Here is a 23,006-nt window from a genome sequence, read left to right on the forward strand (position 1 = left end):
AGGTGGGAGTAGACCGGCTCACTATAATACAGACAGAGGCACTGAGTACACACATTTTCATTCACTTACGTTTGGATTGTCCTATACTGGGAGTATGGAGTAGAACTTTTGGCATACAAAGTATGACGGCATTTAAAAATCTCTGACTACATTACATCCATGTTCAAATAGAGCCATACACAGTTATCAGGACGTCATCCTCCACTGCAGTGGATCTCTCCAGTGTCTATTGCTAACCTTTATGAATACCAGCATTGTTTTTGTGGAGAAGTCATTACAAATAGCTCCTTGACAACTACATTCTATAGCGTATACCACATTATCAGCCACATCAGAACAGCTGTGAATATTACTCCATCTATTAACGCTGTGGTTTGCTATATCTCATGAGCAAAGTTTTTTATATTTTTTATATTTTTTATATTTTTCATTTTTTATCGATTATTTTGGTCACAGTGCACGGTGACTTAGATATATTTAATGTCTTCCTAATTCATTGTTGCATAAGCATTAATAGGTAATCTACACATGTGGTTTTGATTTTTATATAATACATTTATTTATTAGTCCATTCGTGATTTTTGTTTTCACTTATATTTTATATTATACTTTCTAGACAGATTGGTATGTAGCGCTGCATCTTCTATTAATTTATTGGTAGTTTTTGGGTGAACGCAGCCACCAGTTTTTTGCAGCAGCTTGGCCTTTGTCTTATATTTAAATTACTCTTATTCATTGATACTGTGACTTCAATTTGATCCAGTATTTTCAGCTATATAGCGAATATATTATATTGGCGCCATATCAGGGTTTATTCAGGTGTTGAGTGGAGGTGTATAAAGCATTTAAAGCATACTTGCCAACATTTTTTTTTTTCTTCCGGGAGATGCCGGCTGGGACGTGGGCGTGCAGGGGGCGGGGCTGCGAAATCGCGTCATTTTGGCCCCGCCCCCGTGACGGAATGACGCAAATCCGGGTGAATCGCGGCGTTTAAACTAAATTTTATCAGGGAGATTGCCACACTCGTCCGGGAGACTCTCGCAAAATGCGGGAGTCTCCCGGACAATGCGGGAGAGTTGGCAAGTATGATTTAAAGTTCAACATAACAATAAGTAATATGGCGGCTAAGAAGCCGGTTCTTACGATACATATGCTATCCCTATTTTGTTCGGTGGTAGTCACTTAAATGACTACATAAACCCTGACACCAATTAGGCCAACATGAAAACAGCAATGGAGGCCTTACCGATACTGTTTTCCCCAACAGCTTGGAAAAGATACTAGAGAGAAATGCGGCATATCAAGAGGCTGTCTGCCCGAAATGACGCCAGTAGAGAGCGCAACACTGTCATTCCTGCTATTATGATGGTTATTTAAGGAGGTGGCGGGTGTAGTGGCGGTACTATGTTGTTTTTTACGTGCGTTCCTGTCCCTTATATTATCTCTGGTCTACAATGCCGTTCATGCTACAGTCCTTCTGGCATCCACACGATAATGGCTCAGCTGTGAATAACAGATGCCTGGAAGGTGCAGTTCTGGCTGAAATATTCCTGTGTTTTACTTGTACAAGATCAGACACGTTAGGATCTATTTACTATAGGACAATATGTCCTATCTGCAATAAAAACAGGTTTTGTTGCAAGAGAAAACACTTTGCCCTGCACATCAACAGCCAATGATTGCAATGCTGACACCAGCGGTAGGCGCTGTCAGTAGAAAAATTGTTTAGGTCTCGCTGGAGAAAGCGTCACCATGTAACAAAGGCGTTATGAGTCAGTGTGACGATATCTGAAGATAATGAATGAATTTTTAAAAATAAGAACAATTACATACAATAATAAAGGACCCACTTTTGTTTTGTTTGTTTTTTTGCAAATTTAACTTAAGTTGCCTCTCTTAAGCTTTGGGTAAGATACACTCTAGCAGAGTAAATTAATGAAAATGATTATGATTTTATTGTTTAAAATGACAAGCAATATGTGAATTAGTAAAAATATATAGTGATATATATGTGCAAAATCCATGCAGTGCCTGTTTCCTTTGAAGATGTTTTCCTAGCTAGAACTCTCTAGAGTCTGAAATTACCAAGGTAACCTCATCCTGCACCAAATTAAAACTCCCTGGCAGATGTACAGACATGGAGAAGTGGATACACCATGGTAAATGAGGGCCACCAAGCCTATTAAAAACAAGGGCTTTCACGCAGGTGTGACTTGGGTATTATTGCATAATAATGCTAAACTGCAAATCTATTGAAATGCAATTAAGGACTCAGTTTATCAAATTAAACTATTTTGCACAGAAACAAAGACAGAGTTTAGAAGACTTACCAGGCTTAAAGGCGAATTCAGCTTTTCACCTGATTTGGCAGGTCCACCAATGTCTGCCATGTTCCAGTGATGCTGTCCACACTTCTGACAATGCAGTCTTTATTCATAAAGGCGCCATATTTTTGATTGACAACACAATGAGTGAGTCGAGCATCATTGGACTGTGACAAACATTGCGGGAATTGCCAGATCGGATAGAATGTTAGACCCTACTCCCTCCCTGTAGAATGTAAGTTCTCATGGTCAGGGTTCTCTGTTCCTTATGTCTCATGTCTGTCGCCCTTCTACGATCTTACTGCCTTGTGTAAACCAAATAGTCCGCTAACTCGTGCTAGACCTCATGCTCATCTAAAAAGGAAAATTACTCTTTAGATTTTCTACTGGCAGTATCGTCATATCGAATCTGTTTGTTTGTTATTATTTTGATGATATAAGAAAACATCAAAGTTTTTATTTGATAGTGTTGCTCAGTAACTCAATTTGTTAGTGGAAATACTGCTTTTGAGCACACCCAGAAAGATTACTAGACATTGGAGCATATTTCATGTAACTACCTGCAATGTTTAGCTTTTAAAAATACAAAAATGTGTGAAATCGCAAATCATTTATATGATCGGGAGAAAATGCAGGTGCATTATTAGATTATGCAGTATATGAGGATGTTAACACAGCCTGGAAATGGATGACAGCACAGTGTTATTAATGGCTATCAGAAATATATGTAATTTATTAACCATTACAGGAATCACTTCAAGTAATCTTTCGCAAAGTTTAAAGTGATAACCGTAGCGGCATTGTACATTAATCAACGCGCGGTGACACGCATGGATAATTCACTAGAGATGCCTGTGCAGGTAGAAAAACAGCACATTTATTATTGGTTTTATAATGAATATTGGAAGGCATAGTGTAATGGATACATGTATTGCTGCATTGCAAAATATGTCTTAACCAGATTACGAATTTTAATAACAGCTTAGATTTAATGAAGAAATATGGTCTTTAAATGTAAAGAGTGAAATCTATCTAAAGATCTAAAAGATCCCACCTTTCGTTGTATTTTTTTTTTGTAATGAAGCACATGTCAATGAGCCAATACGATCCTGTAACTCATATAAATTGTGGTTGTTGTGTGTGATCATGCCACAATAAACCAGCCTATCTGTTTTTTTAATGGTAAAATGGCATGATTAAGCAAATTGTTTTGAGTGGCATTCGATCATGATCTTCTCATTAAAATGTTCTCTCTCTGCATTGTTTAACCCCCTTAGGATATATTCATAAAGAATGACTTGTAGCAATTGCCTCTAAAGTCTGTATCTCAAAAACAAATCAGAAAACATATTAGCACAAGGATTGAATAAAAAGATTTTCTTTCAGTAAAAATGTGGTTAAATGTGTGGATGTTCTCCATCAACTACATAAACCGTATTCATAATGCAGGTGTAAAAACATTTTCATTAAAGCATCAATTGCAAATATAAGATTTATGTATTTTCTTTAAATAGCAAGTTAAGCGCATTTTAAGCATGCATCTGACATTTTTCCTAGGTGTTCTCCTACAAATCATCATCTCTTTTTAAAAATCTCTCCCGAGAGCAAATAAAATGCCTGACAGACACAGACACGGTCAGTCTGCTACAAAGACACAGGCTGACAGCTCTCATGTCATGTGATGGAGAGACGGAGGATGTCATACAGAGGGGTGTTCCAACCTTCTCTGTTCACTGCATAATGTGGCATGTGACTGTGGTTGCCATGGTAGTCCAGAATCATAAATCATTAATAGCAGCCTGAAAGAAAAAAAACAAAAGAAACTGGTAAATTCCAGCATTCTTCCTATACCCTGCCACAATCATTTATTCTTTATTATGGAATTTCTGCTTTGCTAATTACAAAATGTTATTTATTTTGTACATGTAGCATACTGTCCATTTTCCTTTTAAGGGTAAAACATTTTACATAACAGCTGCCACATTACTGTTTCATATATTTATAGCCATTGGTTGAGGTGAACATATAGAAATGGTGGTAAGGAAATTTTAAAGTGCTGGTATGAAAAATGTAATAGGCATATAAGTGAATCGAATTTTATATTTTTGCAATGAAGGCAGTAGGAGAAGTGGCGATATTCCATACCATACCATACCGTATACAATCCCACTTCGACCTCTGGTTATAGCATACAGTACTTTCAATATAATATACACAAGCATATGAATGCCAAGACATAGTTCAACACTTATGACTTGACCTTATGTAAAGGGTATTTATTAGCCCTGGTACAAATTTTAAAATTGATTTATTTAAACTTACTTATGTACCAATGTGCCCCAAATGTCCTGTTTCTGGTGGTCGTGGTTGCGTGGATTGAGCAGATCAAAGTGGGGCACACATCTTTGATCATATATCATTTTGTCTATTGTCTGATTTAATATGTATACCCATCTAACAGATAAATGGTTTATTTGTACTCCACTTCCACAGAGAGCTTTCAAACTAGGTCTATAACAGGCAGCAAAATGGGACAGAAATACAAGCAACAAGATGCAGCGTGACAGCCATTTAATGTATTTTCTTTTTTCTTCCCCTCATTGTCCCCTTCTGCACTTAGCTGAACGAGGCAGCCAAACAACTCATTGAGAAGGACAAGACAACCTTATCTGCAGAACCAGGCTATGTGGTCCCTGTCTCATTTGATGCCAGCATGGTAGTCAGTGTGAACCCGAGTCCTACTTTAAACAGTACCGGACCTGTCAGTGCCAGCCAGAGGCACGTCGACATCAAGAAGAATTCCAAGAAACGCCACTCCTTCCCAGCCCTCAGTATGACGCACAAATCCTCCCATGCCATGAATAACAGGCATTCCATGGAAATTAGTGCTCCAGTATTGATCAGTTCTAGTGATCCCCGCGCTGCTGCCAGAATCGGAGGTGTGGCTCAACTTTCATCCAGTGCTCCAGTACAGGTAACTGTTTATAGAACAGCCACATATGGGCAGTAGTGTGAATTACAGGTCCATATAAATGACATCTGGAGAAACTCCGTTACTCCACACTTGCTAAATTGGAAAGTAATGCCTGTCAATCTTATTCCTTGACAATGGAATTAATACATGTATGCTCCCATACATGTGCCAACTATGTGGAATGTTGACATGCTGTTTCTTAATTTCTCCTTTGCATGTATATCTCTACTAATACCAAAACTTATCTATCAAATATTCTAAACAACTCTAAATATTCTAAACTCTAAATTGCACTCCCCTCGTTTTGACAGCATTACCAGGATCACATTAAAGTATACTGTAGATGCACCTTGTTATTCATGGCTATTGGAAGGTACAATTGTCACGTAAATTTGTATTCTAAAATAAAAAATTGAAGATTACATGTTAATTTACTAAAATTTAATAGATTAATACTTGCATATGTATTGATCTAATCCATACATAGCATAGGCGTATTTGCACCATTTTCATTACTATTATCATTACTCCATTATGCATTTGTTCCCAATACAGAAACAAGGTACGAAAACAGTATTGCATGTGACTAACCTTTTTTTCTCAAAATTCTTCTTTTCATGTCAAACTAATTATTTGTTAATCAATTTATGGCTTTTAAGAAACTTTGTTTGGGTCCTCTAGTCCAGAGATGCAAAACCAAATGGAGTCAAATAACCTGTTTTTTTTATTCTCTTGTTCAATTTGTATACTATTCTTCCTGTTGGTAACTAGAGATGGGTGAATCAATTTGGCTGATTCTATAATTCTAATTGGATCCCAATTTGACAAACATTTGTCATACAAGAGAACCAGGTATCCTTGTTCCTGTTTATAAATCAGCTGTGACCAGTGACTGTCGGAACATTGGTGTTATACCATTATTTCCTATAAGGGTTGGTCCTGCAGCGATAATGAGAACAGTGCGCCCCCCTGTTAGTACTGGCTTTACAGGATCATCACTGTTAAAGGTGAAATAAGTAAACAATTGATAAAAATATGCCTTATTTCTCTAACTCCCCATTAACAAACCACAGTGCTAAACAGTCTGGAATGGTTTCCGCTGTAACAGGGAGACCACAATTGTGGCATCCCCCTACCATAGTGAAAAGCCAGCCTCAGTCCTTTCCTTGAAAAAGCTAATTATCCTAGTGAAACGCACGTTGCCGTTTTGCCGGTCATGTCTCCTTGAATCTTTCAAAATTTATATCTTTAATGACAAAACTCTACATGTCATGCATGATTAAATTCAAGCATAGGATTTAGAATCTGCCCTAACATGCAAGAGGGAGAGACTAGCTGTTATATGTATGAATGAGAATGAATGAACATTTCTTAGCCAGCCATAGGAAATCAAGACTTGCATGCCTCAATATGTCTATCTCATATAAGGATGCAACACCTATCCACTACCATACCACAATATGTACCTCCAACTCCTGCATTTACACTTTGACTTAAAATAGCATTATATGTGATAAGTTAAGTCAAAATCCTTAAGAAGTAATTTAAGAACATTATGCCAAAACTACCAAAATATTAGGCTAATTTACAACAAAGAGTTGACTTTATTAAGGTGTTAAGAGAGTGAAAAATAATTTTTTAATTGGAAATAATAGAATATATATATTACAATTAACAATATTCATTGAAATACTATAAGGAGACATATGGCAGTGCGGAATAGCTGCATATTTAAAATCTCCTAACACTTATTTACACCTTTTTTGATACACTAAACTGTTTTTAAATATTCCGCTACTTATTCCAAATGGGGATATATTTTTTAATGGAACAATGAATAAAGACTTAAAGTTTTAATTAATTATCTGTTATCATATATGTCCTAGGAGTGCCCCAGGATAATTACACCCTCCTGTATATTTTTGTTTTGTTTCCCAGCCTCAGTCTGGTGAGTTGGTAAATTTATAGGCGAGGGGCATGAAAAAATGGGCATGCTCCCTTCCCTCCCCTCCCAGAGACAACCAGATCACCATCACTAAATTATCAAGGCCAGGAGTCCCAGGATGTTCTCTTCACAGAATTTCTGGGGTTTCATACAATCCTACTAAATGGTCAAAATGGAATATTAGAACTGCTGCTATGGAAAATATAAATGAGTGGAATGTGATTGTTTTACAACGAAGGCAGTTGGAGAAGTGGCAGTATAACATACCACCATATACCAGCCTACCTTAACCACTGATCCTACTTGTAACTGCCTATTTTGTGTCTTGAAACAATAGCACATTCACCCTTGATAACGGAGCTAAACTTCTAAAAGTGGTTGAGGGCTGTCTAGTTTAAGCAGATTTCCTTAACATTGTATTAAATATGTGTAAATTGCTAAGATTTATAATCTGTTAATGCCCTTTCCAAGAGAAGAACCTTTTGAATCTACATTTCTAAAATCAGAGTATGTTTTCAACTAACATGGAAACCACGGTGATGCACGGGGAGGAGGTAGGTGGGGATTTCGGCATTTGCCGGTGCTGGAATTGGAATCCCCCTTCTAGACCAGGTTATTGTTTGCAATATAAAGTGAAACTTGTACACTGCAATCTCTGTATGGCACAAGCATTTGCAGGGCAGTGTGGTTTGTAGGCTGTTTCAGAGAAGGGCATAATGGGATGTTATGTGGCAGGGACACGTCCATAGATGAACCTCTCTTATGTCAGCTATCCCCGATGGTGCTAATGATGTCAGGTCTCAGATGGTGCGTTGTGCTATCATTTCATTCACATAACACTTTTCTTGACAGATGGTTGGTGAAGCTGAAGGCTTAGATTTATTCCTCAGGCATCTCATGAATAATGAAGCTTTGTTATTTCTGAGTCTTCTACATCATGCCAGTTGTTTTTTTTATATCAATACATATACATATTAGATATCTGCCCCCCCCCCCTCTAATAATAAAGATCACAAGATATATCAAATATATTTTTGTGTTCTGATGCCATATTGTTCATCTTGCATTATGTGGTAATAATATGTTGCTGTTTGGAACCATGTACATGTGTAACAAAATCTTCTAGGTTGGATATGAAATTTAATATTGGCTCTAATCGGCGTTGTATCAGTAGCAGTCTATACTAAATCTGCAAAAGCTGACAACTACTGGAGGTTAATGGAATATAATATAATAAGCTTCCAAATTTCCAGGCTCACTCTTTAACTGTACCGGTGCATCTAAAAATATCGCAAGAGATACAGTTTTATACAATACATTCTACAACTTGACACTGGAATACTATAATACAGCTTTTTGCATTTTAACTTTTACTTATTTTTAATATATTTTACAAGCATAGGTGATTTTCAGGGGCTGGGCAACACTAAACTAGCTTTGAAAAATGTTCAGAAGATAATTTAAAGTCAAGTTATAAAGATACTTATTATACAGTAATCCTGAACATTGTAGGAGAAGGTCAACCCTACTTAACTCATATATAATTAGAGCAGATACTAGCTTATTTTAACATATATAAATATAGAACAATATGACAACATATGATCTGTTCCATAGCTTTCCAAGGACACATAACAGAGCTGTCAACCCATACTAAGTATTTCATGCATTCAATTCCCCATCCCCATCCAAGGAGTCCAATTAGTGCTCTTGACACATAAGCCAGATGAGCCCATCGTGTGTCGAGGGAAGGGGATGTGGTAAATATCTCCTAAATGAATGGTGCCCTGGAAATTGGCCCACGTTGATCACTAAATATTTCATATGGTTGGACATATCTTATAAATGTATTATGATGTGTACTTTATTATTAACTTAACAAACTTGGAAAGACCATTGGTAGTGCAATCGGTTGTATCTATTGGCTTTGACCTAAGACCTTCTGTATCAGCACATCTGTTCGTCAGTAGAAAATAAGAGACAAGCACTATATTGTTTACTACATTATTCTACTGCTAAGATTATTTTCCTCATAAAATTGAAAGATGCATCATCAGGAGCCTTGAAGCTTCTTTTTTGTGCAATAATTTTAATTGTGCCATACTAAATAAGTTTATATTGGAATTTATTCATTATTAAATGAACTTGAGCAGAAAAAATGTCCCTTAATATTTACTCAAGCAGTTAAATGCACATATCTAATGAGGTCACTTTTTATCCCACTCGTATGGACGTCTTAAGTTTAAGCATGTGAGGTATTTTAATGTGTGGCAAGCAATTTACTCAGGTAGCTGTGCAAATTGCATCTGACATCTAAAACGTGAGCAGAGAGAGAGAGGCTGAAAAGGAGGAGGAGGAGGCCTTTCAAAGTACCCGTCACATTAATTCACCAAATGCATCAATACATCTGTTCTCTGTGATATCTTTTAATGGAATAACGACATTGACAAGCCTCACTGAGCTAATCTTCTTTTAGCAGGGCAGAGATATGCTTCTAATTTTAAATACTACTTGACAACAGGTAACAACAGAGACATGGAATGAAATTTTTGTATTATTAATTTACTTTTAAATTTGATGTTTCAGAAATTTGCAGTGTCTGCTGATTGCGATTTACTTGTTAGACGAATGCTGGAAACAGGATTGCTAAATCTATACAAAATGAGAAAACTACAACTTGATGTAAGGTGTATAAAATGCTAGTGTATTGTTAATGAGTCATTCTCTACCTTTTCCTATAAGATGTTGAATATTTTTATGGAGATGTGTATAGTACAACAATGAATAAATGGATGCATTGATGCACTAGTGAGGTAGCGTTCTTTCCAAAGTCTGGTGAGATAGCATTGTGTAAAGACAATAATAACATGTCTTAAAGATAACTTATCAGTCTGTTTAAGAAGATTTATTATTTCACATATGTAGGCTATGAACAGTAAACAATGAAGTCATGGTTGGCCACCTCAATAACAAGTAATAAGAACATGCATTGCTAGACATAATTATACCTCCCAACATTTGGATAGGCGGCATCAAGATGTGGGTGTGCCCATGACATAATGGGGGCATGGTACATCAGTATGGGAGCATGGCCACAACTCAATGGGTTTGTGGCCACATCCCTAGGAAGTGCCTAATGCTTTTGAAGCACAAAGCTGCTCTGTTCTCTCCTCCCCTCCAAACATCTTCATTGTCTTGCATACTGGTGAGAACAGAGCAGCAGTGAACTGAATACCTACCAACTTTCCCACAGATCGGGACAAAGCAGTTCAAACGAAAGTATCAAAAAACCTGTAAAATTTCCTTTAAAATGACTCAGCCGCCCACTGTCAATATCCACCAGTGTTTCACAGGATTCTTCACCAGCAGCTAATCTGGAGCAATCAACATGGGAAAATGCTTGTGATTGGCTGCTGGCATGATGGTTATTTTTCTAGTTTTTCAGTTTTTTTGATCTGTTCTGTGTAATAGGACAATTGGGATAAAACAGGAAGAATTCTGCAGCACCAAAGGAAACCTGAGAAGCTTATTTGTAAAGGATTACTTTTTAATTTTATTATTATTATTATTATTATTATTATTATTATTATTGCTATTGTCTTTGTGTTTTTAACTTTTTAAGTGTAGTTGTTCCATACAGGAATATTCCACCTTTATACGTCTTTTGTTTATTAGCTTGTACAAGGCTTCCTGCAATATTTTCTATATACACTGTATTAGTGGTTTGTAGCTCACTTCTATTTTTAACAGTAATCTGTTTGTATCACTAATTGCCTTGTTCTCTCTGCAAATGACAAAGCAAAGAAGGAATCTAGGAGCATATAGGTTGCAGGTCATGTATTATTATTATCGTAGAGTTGTAAGTTGTCACAGTGTTCCACAGCACCGTACAGTAGGGAAAACTGTACATACATAAAATCCGCAGCACCATACAGTAGGGGAAACCGTACATACATAAAACAGGGACATACAAGGTAGACAAAATAAATACATACATGAAAACAAAGGACCCTGCTTATCAGAGAGCTTACATTCTAAGTGTAAGAGGGCACAGCAGAAACAAGAGGAGCGAGTGTGGCTTAAAGTCGAGATTGGGACAGCTGTGAGCGTGTATTAGTGTGACTAGTATCATCAGGGATAAGGTAAGCTTTAAAAAAGAGATGGGTTTTAAGAGAACAACTAAAGATTTGAAAGCTGTGGGAAAGCCTGATTGGGCGTAGTAGGGAATTCCATAAGTGGGGAGCAGCACGGGAGAAGTCTTATAGGCGGGAATGATAGGGGGTTACCAGAAACAAGACAAGGCGCAGGTTAGTGGAAAATCTAAGAGGGTGGGAGGGAGAGTATTTTGATATGAGATTTGAGATGTATGAATGGGATGGTGTTTTGAGGGTTTTGTAGGTAATGGTGAGTGATTTGAATTGGATTCTAGAGGACACGGGGAGCCAGATTAGGGATTTGCAAAGTGGTGCAGCAGATGTGGAGCCTTGAGAGAGGAAGATCAGTCTTGCAGCAGCATTTAGGATGGATTGAAGTATGGATATATGGGTGTTGGGAATGCCAGATGTACAACCAATTAAGTTATCTGACATTGGATTGAAATCATTGGGAATTTACATCAAATATGTTTAGTACATAATAACAGAATATATGAAAATATATACCTCTCAACTGTTCCGATATCAGCTGGTCAGTCAAGATTTGAGTTGACTGTCCGTCATCCTGTGGTCGACGCAATTATCCCGACGCATGGGGAATTGGGAGGTATGTGCCCGCAAACTAAGAGTACTGCACATTCCAGAGGCTGTTTTTGTGAGAGGGGAGGGGTGTTGAGAGCGGCCTAGCACTTGAGATGCATGCACATGCCCCTTTTTTGTGGAAGGGTGGCCATGTCCTGACTTGGGCACATCAAATTTTGGTAGGTGTGAATTATAATATATGTAAAATTAGTGCATAGGGTTATTGGATACCTTAGCGTGAGCTCTGCATGTGAGTCCTAGTTATAACAAGCAATGCATATTGACACATGGGCCTAATTTACAACCCTGTACTGACTGTTGGATGTAGATAGTGATAGATCTCTCAACGCAGCACATAATGTGCTAGCAATCAGAGGATATAGAATAATGAGACTATTTTGTAATCATCGGCGGCACTAATGACAACACTGATGTTCAAAATGCAGCAAAGCGGGAAATGATGTTTAGGCATTATTGGCACAAGGAAAATATTCATAAAGTATTTTTATTTCTGTATTGAAGCTACATAACTAGGTTTAGTAAAGATTGAATTTTTGCTAGAGGGGCTATGTATACATAATGAGGCAATGTTTGAAATGGCCAAAGGAGGGCCAAGCTCATGACAAGCTCATGGTGTTTCCAGGGACAGCAACCTTTATACTTTACAATATTGAAAGTATCATAGGTAATATATAACTAATAATATTACAGTTAAAATATTTATAGATTATGGAATTGGGGACTTCCTTGTATGCAATTAATTTCCTAAGAGAGGATCTTGGAGGCCCACACTAAATTACATATTCACCTAATTTGTGTAAGCCATTGGTTAAGAAAATCCTGTACAGTGCATTATTGACTTTTATGAACCCACAAAGCATCCCTGCAAATTATTTTAAACTTTGTCAACTAAGACATTAGCACAAAATGTCATAAAACACAGCTTACTCTACTTTGCGAATACACTGCAATGAACTAAAACACAATAATGCATAAGGTGTATACTAATAGAGGTTTAAGAAAAAAAGCACACACTTTGGGGTCTATTTATTAATGGAGAATTTCAGAACTCTGTTAGAATCAAAAGACAGACCATTTGACCAAATGAGGGACATTTCAGTGGTATGATGGGAATAATACCGTCAGCAACACTTCCAATAGTAATGTGACATGTACATGGTTATTGATTCACACCACTGCATATTGCTCCTTTAATATAAAAATGTAAGCATTATATTATAGATTGATCTTCAGTATATGAATAAGCTACAGGTATATGTGTAAAACTCAAATATTGGGATCATAGTTGCAAACAGGGCTTTGCTGATAATGTTCCGAACCCTCCACTTGCTCAGACAAGCAAATCAGGGTCCTACGGAGAAGATGGAGGCCCTTTTACTGCTGGACCAAATGGCAGCTGCATGGACTGCTTCAGCAGTAGTCCTACCACTAGTTCCATATGTTATATAAGTACAACGCTTGGTATATTCTGCAAGGTCGTACAGAGGGAGACCAAATGTCAAGCTAGTATTTCCCTCATCTTGCTTAATTGCTGTCTATAGCTCTGCATGCTCTTTTGTGCAACTTCCAGAGCAGTGCTCCATCATCAGGTAGAGTAATGGAGCACCAGATTGATATAGCAGGTGAGGAACTGTAGATAGAGCAACTGGAGCAGGGGAAGCAAGTGGGATACATTTTATTCATGGAAATATATTGCATGGTTGAACATCAAGTTTCTGATTTCACTTCTACGACTATACAATTTTAGACATCAAAGAATACGTTTTGAGTTGATCTTGTAAAAGTATGTATTCATGGAACAAACTAATTTGAAATTCATAGAGGGCTATGCAAATAAATTAAGACCATGCAAATTTCATGATGTTGATGAACACATCAAACATGAGCTATTATATCAGGAAAATGATCTAAACTACCCAGACATGAAACAAGATTACTTCATTTCAATATATTACTAAAATGTATAGAAGTGACATTTACTGGAGCTTTTCTCTAAGAGATTTTATGGTGTTTAGCTGAGCTAATGTGCTCATGTCTCACACCTTTTTGTTATGAATGGGATATACTCAAACAGCTTAGCTTTGTAATTGTAGATACAATGTCTTAATCTTTTTTCCCAAATCCTAGATTGAAGCCCATCATTTGACATAGTATCTCCTTGCAAAATAAGTGTTAGAAACTTAGGGTTTAACTCAGCGATAATATGTTGGCAGAATTACATGATATGGCACTGATCATTTCGAGTTGGAGACTCAGCATCATTTTTCTGCATGCGTTATTGTGACATCACATAGAGAATTTGTGGACCGTGTACTTCTATGTATGGAACTGTGCGTGGGTGAGCACTGCCAAATGTGGAGCAAATCAATATTGCATTGCATTATTCTTAATGATGTATATATTTATGTGCAAGACCTGTAAATGTAAACTTAATTTTGCGGAATGATATTTTTCAATATTTTGGACATTGCACAAAATGTCTAAACCTACATTGGAGGTGGTGTTAATTAGAATTTCAAAGAAATTTTAGCTAAATTCCTTGCTGCATGTAGAAGCAAATACATAGCAAGCAGGGGGCCCCAGTGTCTCGTTACTGCCAGCAGCAAATATGAAACATTAAGGCCCCTATTTATTATTATGCGGCCGTAGCATAGATTTTATACCAACGCGTTTCACAGCAATGGAAAATCAGTTATCAACACAATTTACTAAGAATATATAGATGGAACTGAGTGCTACTCAGCTTCCCAGTGCTAATATCTAAAATATAATATAAAAAAAAATAAAAAAATAATTGTCTGGCATTGTTGTAGGATCCTGGGATCCGCCATAATAATAATACATTGCCTTTGATCTTATTAATAATCAATCTAATTAATTATTGGGATATAATGCAATTTGCGTCTTTTTCGCTATTTTAGTCACGTCGAATAATACGCACCCGTGACATCTCAGATGTACTTTAGAGGCATTCAGCGGCGATATAGGGGCTCCTTCACAGGCATTGAGATTAGAAAATATCCTTTTTTTTAAGTAAATAAAACATTTTCTCTATGAATAGCTACTGCCATCGTCATCCCAAGATGGCGATCAAGGAAGGAGGAATGCTGCGGCTTTGCTGGAGGAACATAGTTTAGCCCTTGATAGATAGGGAGAAGCCCTATCTCTGGCTTTTCTGTACATTCTAAATAAAGCCCTAAGAGTGCTGTAGTTAAAAGGGTTACCCTGAACAGAGTACCTTATGGATCGGCATGGGGTCCTAGTCGTAGTTTGTAAGCCTCAGACCATTGGGGTCATGATTTTGATTCATTCCTGACCAGGGCCTTATTTGTGTGGAGTTTGCAGTTTCCTCACAAACTCCAAAAATACTGGTAGGTTAATTGACTGTTGACAAAATTAAGCATAGTATGTTTCTTATTGTTTTGGAATTTAGACTGTAAGCTACAATGGGGCAGGGACGGATGTAAATGACAAATATTGTCTGTACAGCGCTGCAAAATTGGTGGCGTTATACAAATAAATGATGATCATGATGGTGATACAGTGGTAACAGTGGAAATTTAGAAGTGGTGGTATGGAAAATGTTAGTGAATGGAATTTGACAGTTTTACCACGAAGGCAGTAGGAGAAGTGAGAGGATGGCATACTACTGTGTACCAGCACGCTTCAACCACTGTGTGTGTGTGTGTGTATATATTTATATATATGTATATGTATGTATATATGTATATGTGTATATATATATTGTAACAAAATGCCCCTTTCTCATGGCACTTTTGTCACCTTCTGTTGCAAGAATACCCAGTAGACATCAGCAACACGAAACTTCTTGTTTTAAATCAAACATATTTATCTTTGGCATCACAATAAATAACACTTCTGTCAGGATGACACCAGCAAGCAATACCTTTACTTGCACATCCTGGTGACCCTAAACACTAACTAGATATAGCCCAGCTCACTACTGACTGGCCAACTAGTTCAGCGTCAGTCACCTCTGACAAGAGCACAACTCCAGGTTTAAATACAGATGTCTCCTCCCACAGGCTTGGATGACTGACAGGCGACACTCCCACCTTGTCTTTAAAGGATGGCTCCTCAGGTGTTCTGTAACGCCTAATCAGCACAGCCACCCCTATCAGCTCTGTGGATACAAACACGTTAAAGCATGCAAGTAAATTACTTTTTACATTTACTTTACAACATGTCTCTGACCTGTACATTACTGAACTTAAGCCCAGTGCTACACCTGTACATAACTTGGTCTGCAGCCTTTTACCTGCAGAAAGTTAGCACCATAGCTAATTCCACTATTAGAGGCCTGTGGGAAACCACTCCCATTGCCACAATATATATATATATATATATATATATATATATATATATACAAGTTAACCCGTGCATGATACTCATGCATTCTAGTCAAATCAAGCTACTTAAGGTGTTAAAGAGGTTCTTGTCATGCATTTGGGCCTAGCCCAGGCCTCCTCAGGGGAAGAGCGTTACTTCCCGACGCAAGCGCCCTTTTTTAACGTGGTTTTGTCCACATGTCACCACCTCATCATTTTTCTCCATCATCTCATCCTTCATCTTCATCGCCACATCCTTCATCAAGCTACTTAAGGTGTTAAAAACTCCCCACTGTCACCCCCGGCAACCACCAACCACTCCCAACTGTCACTTCTCCTTCAAGAAATATATAGGTCAGTGTATAATTCTGCCCAGCAGGTGGCGCTGCAGCTTGGTTTTTTCCCCACACACGCCACTAGGCATTTATATAGTAGATATAAATATATGTGTATATATATATATATAAATATATATGTGTATATATATATATATATATATATATATATATATATATATATATATATGTATATATGTGTATATATATATGTATATATATATATATATGTATATAAATGTATATAAATATACATATGTATATATATATATGTATATAAATATATATGTATATATATATATATATATATATAAATATATATGTATGTGTATATATGTATGTATGTATATATGTATATATGTATGTATGTATGTATGTATATATGTGTATATATGTATATATACATGTGTGTATATATATATATGTATGTATATATATATATATATATATATATCCATATATATATATATATATATATCCATATATATGTATGTAGCTGCTGTACATCATTGTACATGGATTGATTTGGACTGGGCGGATATTTACATTCAAACCAGCGGAATACACGAGCTGACAGTGTGGCGACTGCAGACACCAGAGACCCATGAGTGGAGGAGAGGTTTTGTGACTGGTGTATGATTGAAGAACAGACATACAGATGTGCTGATTATGCAGATTTCTGGAGAAACATCATGATACCGGGGAAGCTGGTTATATTATTATTCTGGAAGTTGCTACACAGCTAAACGGTTCCTGCTTTTGAATAAGAGCAGTTTATGCAGATAAGCTATTTTATTGTTCTTTTGGTGTGGTGATTATGGTGATGGGCTATCACATATACACACTAGTCCTCTGATTTCTCTGTTTTCTGTCTTTTACATATATACAAGACTGGACTTATAACCTTGGTCCAAGAGGACTATCCAGAATCTTGAAAGATCCATTTATTTATGACTTATATTTTCCACTGAACTTTGGTTTATTTTACAATACTGTCACACCTTGAGCGCCGATTCCTGCACTATACCTATCTATATACTCTGGACTTACCATCCAATATAAGGAAGGCTGCCTCCATACGTGGAAGAGGTGTTTTCGTGGACTCTTTTTGAAATATTATTATACAATACTGTTGTTTGCGCCAATTGTTTATTGCTGTATATTTTCACATATATATATATATATAGATATATACATATATATTAGGGATGAGCGCACTCGGATTTATGAAATCCGAGCCCACCCGAACGTTGCGGATCCGAGTCGGATCCGAGACAGATCCGGGTATTGGCGCCAAATTCAAAAGTGAAACTGAGGCTCTGACTCATAATCCCGTTGTCGGATCTCGCGATACTCGGATCCTATAAATTCCCCGCTAGTCGCCGCCATCTTCACTCGGGCATTGATCAGGGTAGAGGGAGGGTGTGTTAGGTTAGGTGGTCCTCTGTGCTGTTTAGTTCTGTGCTGTTTAGTTCTGTGCTGTTTAGTTCTGTGCTGTTTAGTTCTGTGCTGTTTAGTTCTGTGCTGTTTAGTTCTGTGCTGTTTAGTTCTGTGCTGTGCTGTGCTGTGCTGTGCTGTGCTGTGCTGTGTTCTGCAGTATCAGTCCAGTGGTGCTGTGTGCTGTGCTCTGTCCTTCTGAGGTCAGTGGTGCTGCTGGGTCCTGTGCTGTGTCCTGTTCAGTCCAGTGGTGCTGTGTCCTGTGCTCTGTGCTTCTAAGGGCATAGTTATTTCCCCATTATTCCCAAGTTTTTAAAAAATAAAAAAAAAGTAAAAAAAAATAAAAAATTGAAAAAAAAATAAAAATATATAATAATTATAACCAAATTTGCAAAACCAATCCAGCAGTATAAGTCCATTGGTACTGAATTATTTCCAAGTTCACACATTCTGCAGTATCAGTCCAGTGGTGCTGTGTCCTGTGCTCTGTCCTGCTGAGTTCCGTAGTGCTGCTGGGTCCTGTGCCGTGTCCTGTTCAGTCCAGTGGTGCTGTGTCCTGTGCTCTGTGCTTCTAAGGGCATAGTTATTTCCCCACTATTCCCAAGTTTTTTAAAAATAAAAAAAAAGTAAAAAAAAATAAAAAATTAAAAAAAAAATAAATATATAATAATTATAACCAAATTTGCAAAACCAATCCAGCAGTATAAGTCCATTGGTACTGCAATATTACCAAGTTCACACATTCTGCAGTATCAGTCCAGTGGTGCTGTGTCCTGTGCTCTGTCCTGCTGAGTTCCGTAGTGCTGCTGGGTCCTGTGCCGTGTCCTGTTCAGTCCAGTGGTGCTGTGTCCTGTGCTCTGTGCTTCTAAGGGCATAGTTATTTCCCCACTATTCCCAAGTTTTTTAAAAATAAAAAAAAAGTAAAAAAAATTTAAAAATTTAAAAAAAATAAAATATATAATAATTATAACCAAATTTGCAAAACCAATCCAGCAGTATAAGTCCATTGGTACTGCAATATTACCAAGTTCACACATTCTGCAGTATCTTGTGCTACATATAATGGAGACCAAAAATTTGGAGGATAAAGTAGGGAAAGATCAAGACCCACTTCCTCCTAATGCTGAAGCTGCTGCCACTAGTCATGACATAGACGATGAAATGCCATCAACGTCGTCTTCCAAGCCCGATGCCCAATCTTGTAGTACCGGGCATGTAAAATCCAAAAAGCCCAAGTTAAGAAAAAGTAGCAAAAAGAGAAACTTTAAATCATCTGAGGAGAAACGTAAAGTTGCCAATATGCCATTTACGACACGGAGTGGCAAGGAACGGCTTAGGCCCTGGCCCGTGTTCATGACTAGTGGTTCAGCTTCACCCACGGATCTTAGCCCTCCTCCTCCTCCCCCCCCCTACAAAAAATTGAAGAGAGTTATGCTGTCAGCAACAAAACAGCAAACAACTCTGCCTTTTAAAGAGAAATTATCACAAATCCCCAAGGCGAGTCCAAGGGTGTTGGTGGTTGTCAAGCCTGACCTTCCCATCACTGTACGGGAAGAGGTGGCTCGGGAGGAGGCTATTGATGATGTAGCTGGCGCTGTGGAGGAACTTGATGATGAGGATGGTGATGTGGTTATTGTAAATGAGGCACCAGGGGGGGAAACAGCTAATGTCCATGGGATGAAAAAGCCCATCGTCATGCCTGGTCAGAAGACCAAAAAATGCACCTCTTCGGTCTGGAGTTATTTTTATCCAAATCCAGACAACCAATGTATGGCCATATGTAGCTTATGTAAAGCTCAAATAAGCAGGGGTAAGGATCTTGCCCACCTAGGAACATCCTCCCTTATACGTCACCTGAATAACCTTCATAGTTCAGTGGTTAGTTCAGGAACTGGGGCTAGGACCCTCATCGGTACAGGGACACCTAAATCCCGTGGTCCAGTTGGATACACACCAGCAACACCCTCCTCGTCAACTTCCTCCACAATCTCCATCAGATTCAGTCCTGCAGCCCAAGTCAGCAGCCAGACTGAGTCCTCCTCAATACGGGATTCATCCGAGGAATCCTGCAGCGGTACGCCTACTACTGCCACTGCTGCTGTTGCTGCTGTTAGTCGGTCATCTTCCCAGAGGGGAAGTCGTAAGACCGCTAAGTCTTTCACAAAACAATTGACCGTCCAACAGTCGTTTGCCATGACCACAAAATACGATAGTAGTCACCCTATTGCAAAGCGTATAACTGCGGCTGTAACTGCAATGTTGGTGTTAGACGTGCGCCCGGTGTCCGCCATCAGTGGAGTGGGATTTAGAGGGTTGATGGAGGTATTGTGTCCCCGGTACCAAATCCCCTCGAGATTCCACTTCACTAGGCAGGCGATACCAAAAATGTACAGAGAAGTACGATCAAGTGTCCTCAGTGCTCTTAAAAATGCGGTTGTACCCACTGTCCACTTAACCACGGACATGTGAACAAGTGGTTCTGGGCAAACGAAGGACTATATGACTGTGACAGCCCACTGGGTAGATGCATCCCCTTCCGCAGCAACAGCAACAGCTGCATCAGTAGCAGCATCTACAAAATGGCTGCTCATGCAAAGGCAGGCAACATTGTGCATTACAGGCTTTAATAAGAGGCACAACGCTGACAACATATTAGAGAAAATGAGGGAAATTATCTCCCAGTGGCTTACCCCACTTAGACTCTCATGGGGATTTGTGGTGTCAGACAATGCCAGTAACATTGTGCGGGCATTAAATATGGGCAATTTCCAGCACGTCCCATGTTTTGCCCACACCATTAATTTGGTGGTGCAGCATTACCTCAAGAGTGACAGGGGTGTGCAGGAGATGCTTGCGGTGGCGCGCAAAATTGCTGGACACTTTCGGCATTCAGCCAGTGCCTACCGCAGACTAGAGGCACATCAAAAAAGCATGAACCTGCCCTGCCATCACCTCAAACAAGAGGTTGTGACGCGCTGGAACTCCACCCTCTATATGCTGCAGAGGATGGAGGAGCAGCAAAAGGCCATTCAGGCCTACACAGCCACCTACGACATAGGCAAAGGAGTGGGGATGCGCCTCAGTCAAGCGCAGTGGAGACTGATTTCCGTGTTGTGCAAGGTTCTGCAGCCATTTGAACTTGCCACACGAGAAGTCAGTTCCGACACTGCCAGCTTGAGTCAGGTCATTCCCCTGATCAGGCTGTTGCAGAAGCAGCTGGAGAAAGTGAGGGAGGAGCTGGTAAGCCATTGCGATTACACCAAGCATGTAGCTCTTGTGGATGTAGCCCTTCGTACGCTTTGCCAGGATCCGAGGGTGGTCACTCTTTTAAAGTCAGAGGAATACATTCTGGCCACCGTGCTCGATCCTCGGTTTAAAGCGTATGTTGTGTCTCTGTTTCCGGCGGACACAAGTCTACAGCGGTGCAAAGACCTGCTGGTCAGGAGATTGTCCTCTGAAGAGGACCGTGACATGCCAACAGCTCCACCCTCATTTTCTTCCACATCTATGGCTGCGAGGAAAAAGCTCAGTTTTCCCAAAAGAGGCACTGGCGGGGATGCTGATAACATCTGGTCCGGACTGAAGGACCTGCCAACCATTGCAGACATGTCTACTCTCGCTGCATTGGATGCTGTCACAATAGAAAAAATTGTGGATGATTACTTTGCTGACACCATCCAAGTAGACATGTCAGACAGTCCATATTGTTACTGGCAGGAAAAAAAGGCAGTTTGGAAGCCCCTGTACAAACTGGCTCTATTTTACCTGAGTTGTCCCCCCTCCAGTGTGTACTCGGAAAGAGTTTTTAGTGCAGTGGGGAACCTGGTCAGTGAGCGGCGAAGGAGGTTGCTTCCTCACAACGTTGAAAAAATGATGTTTATAAAAATGAATAATCAATTCCTCAATGAAGTACAGCACTGCCCTCCAGATACTACAGAGGGACCTGTGGTTGTGGAGTCCAGCGGGGACGAATTGATAATGTGTGATGAGGAGGAAGTACACACTGTAGGGGGAGAGGAATCAGAGGTTGAGGATGAGGACGACATCTTGCCTCAGTAGAGCCTGTTTAGTCTGTACAGGGAGAGCTGAATAGCTTTTTTGGTGTGGGGGCCCAAACAAACCAATCATTTCAGCCAAAGTTGTTTGGTAGGCCCTGTCGCTGAAATGATTGGTTTGTTAAAGTGTGCATGTCCTATTTAAACAACATAAGGGTGGGTGTGAGGGCCCAAGGACAATTCCATCTTTGACCTTTTTTTGTTGCATTATATGACCAATCAACAGTCGTTTGCCATGTTCAAAAAGTAAAACCAAATTTAAAAAAATACAAGAAATTAAACCAAAAGTAAAATGCCGTGTCATAATTTAAAACAAGAGGTATTGACTTGCTCTAAAACGACTGTATTGTTGTTTATATTTTATAAACACTACACTTGACAGCTTGAGTCTTTCAATAAAAAAGTAACTGTCCATTGCACGAATATTTGCAACAGGGACAATTTTAGGGTTAAGAAAGTCAACTAATAACACTTCAACGCTGTCTGTCTTTATAAACACTACACTTGGAAGTTGGAGGAGGTATTGTGGCCCCGGCACCAAATTTACTACCGGGGCCACTCCACTGTGCAGTCCATATTTAGGTGTATCAGATATTAAACAACGGTGACAGTTGATGCCCAATTTTTTAATTATATTGTGGCCTCGGTACCAAATTGTGTACCGGGGCCACCACACTACGCAGTCCAGATACTTGTTTGGTGGAATTCAGACCAGTTGAGGGTTTTATTATTATTATATTGTGTGGACCACTCTATCTATACCACACTACAACTCTATATACCACTCTATTTCATACTTTAATTCTATTTCATACTTTAATTCTATTTCA

The 23,006-nt window shown here is 38.8% G+C and overlaps 2 protein-coding genes across 4 annotated transcripts in view; both read left to right on the plus strand.

Annotated features, from left to right (window-relative positions):
- Nucleotides 1-23,006, plus strand: part of SH3RF3 (SH3 domain containing ring finger 3) — a 358,548-nt gene that overhangs the window by 259,413 nt on the left and 76,129 nt on the right. For 2 of the 3 annotated variants that reach the window (XM_075200284.1, XM_075200285.1), the window contains exon 4: nt 4,945-5,298. The exons of the other annotated variant lie outside the window; for it this stretch is intronic. In XM_075200284.1, the coding sequence (XP_075056385.1) occupies nt 4,945-5,298 (354 nt within the window). The remainder of the gene's footprint in view (nt 1-4,944; nt 5,299-23,006) is intronic. 3 annotated transcript variants of the gene reach the window in all.
- LOC142141621 (uncharacterized) overlaps nt 1-23,006 on the plus strand; it is a 939,875-nt gene that overhangs the window by 83,379 nt on the left and 833,490 nt on the right. The window lies entirely within an intron of this gene.

This window comes from Mixophyes fleayi, chromosome 2 (assembly GCF_038048845.1).
Source record: "Mixophyes fleayi isolate aMixFle1 chromosome 2, aMixFle1.hap1, whole genome shotgun sequence".
Taxonomy (NCBI): domain Eukaryota; kingdom Metazoa; phylum Chordata; class Amphibia; order Anura; family Limnodynastidae; genus Mixophyes; species Mixophyes fleayi.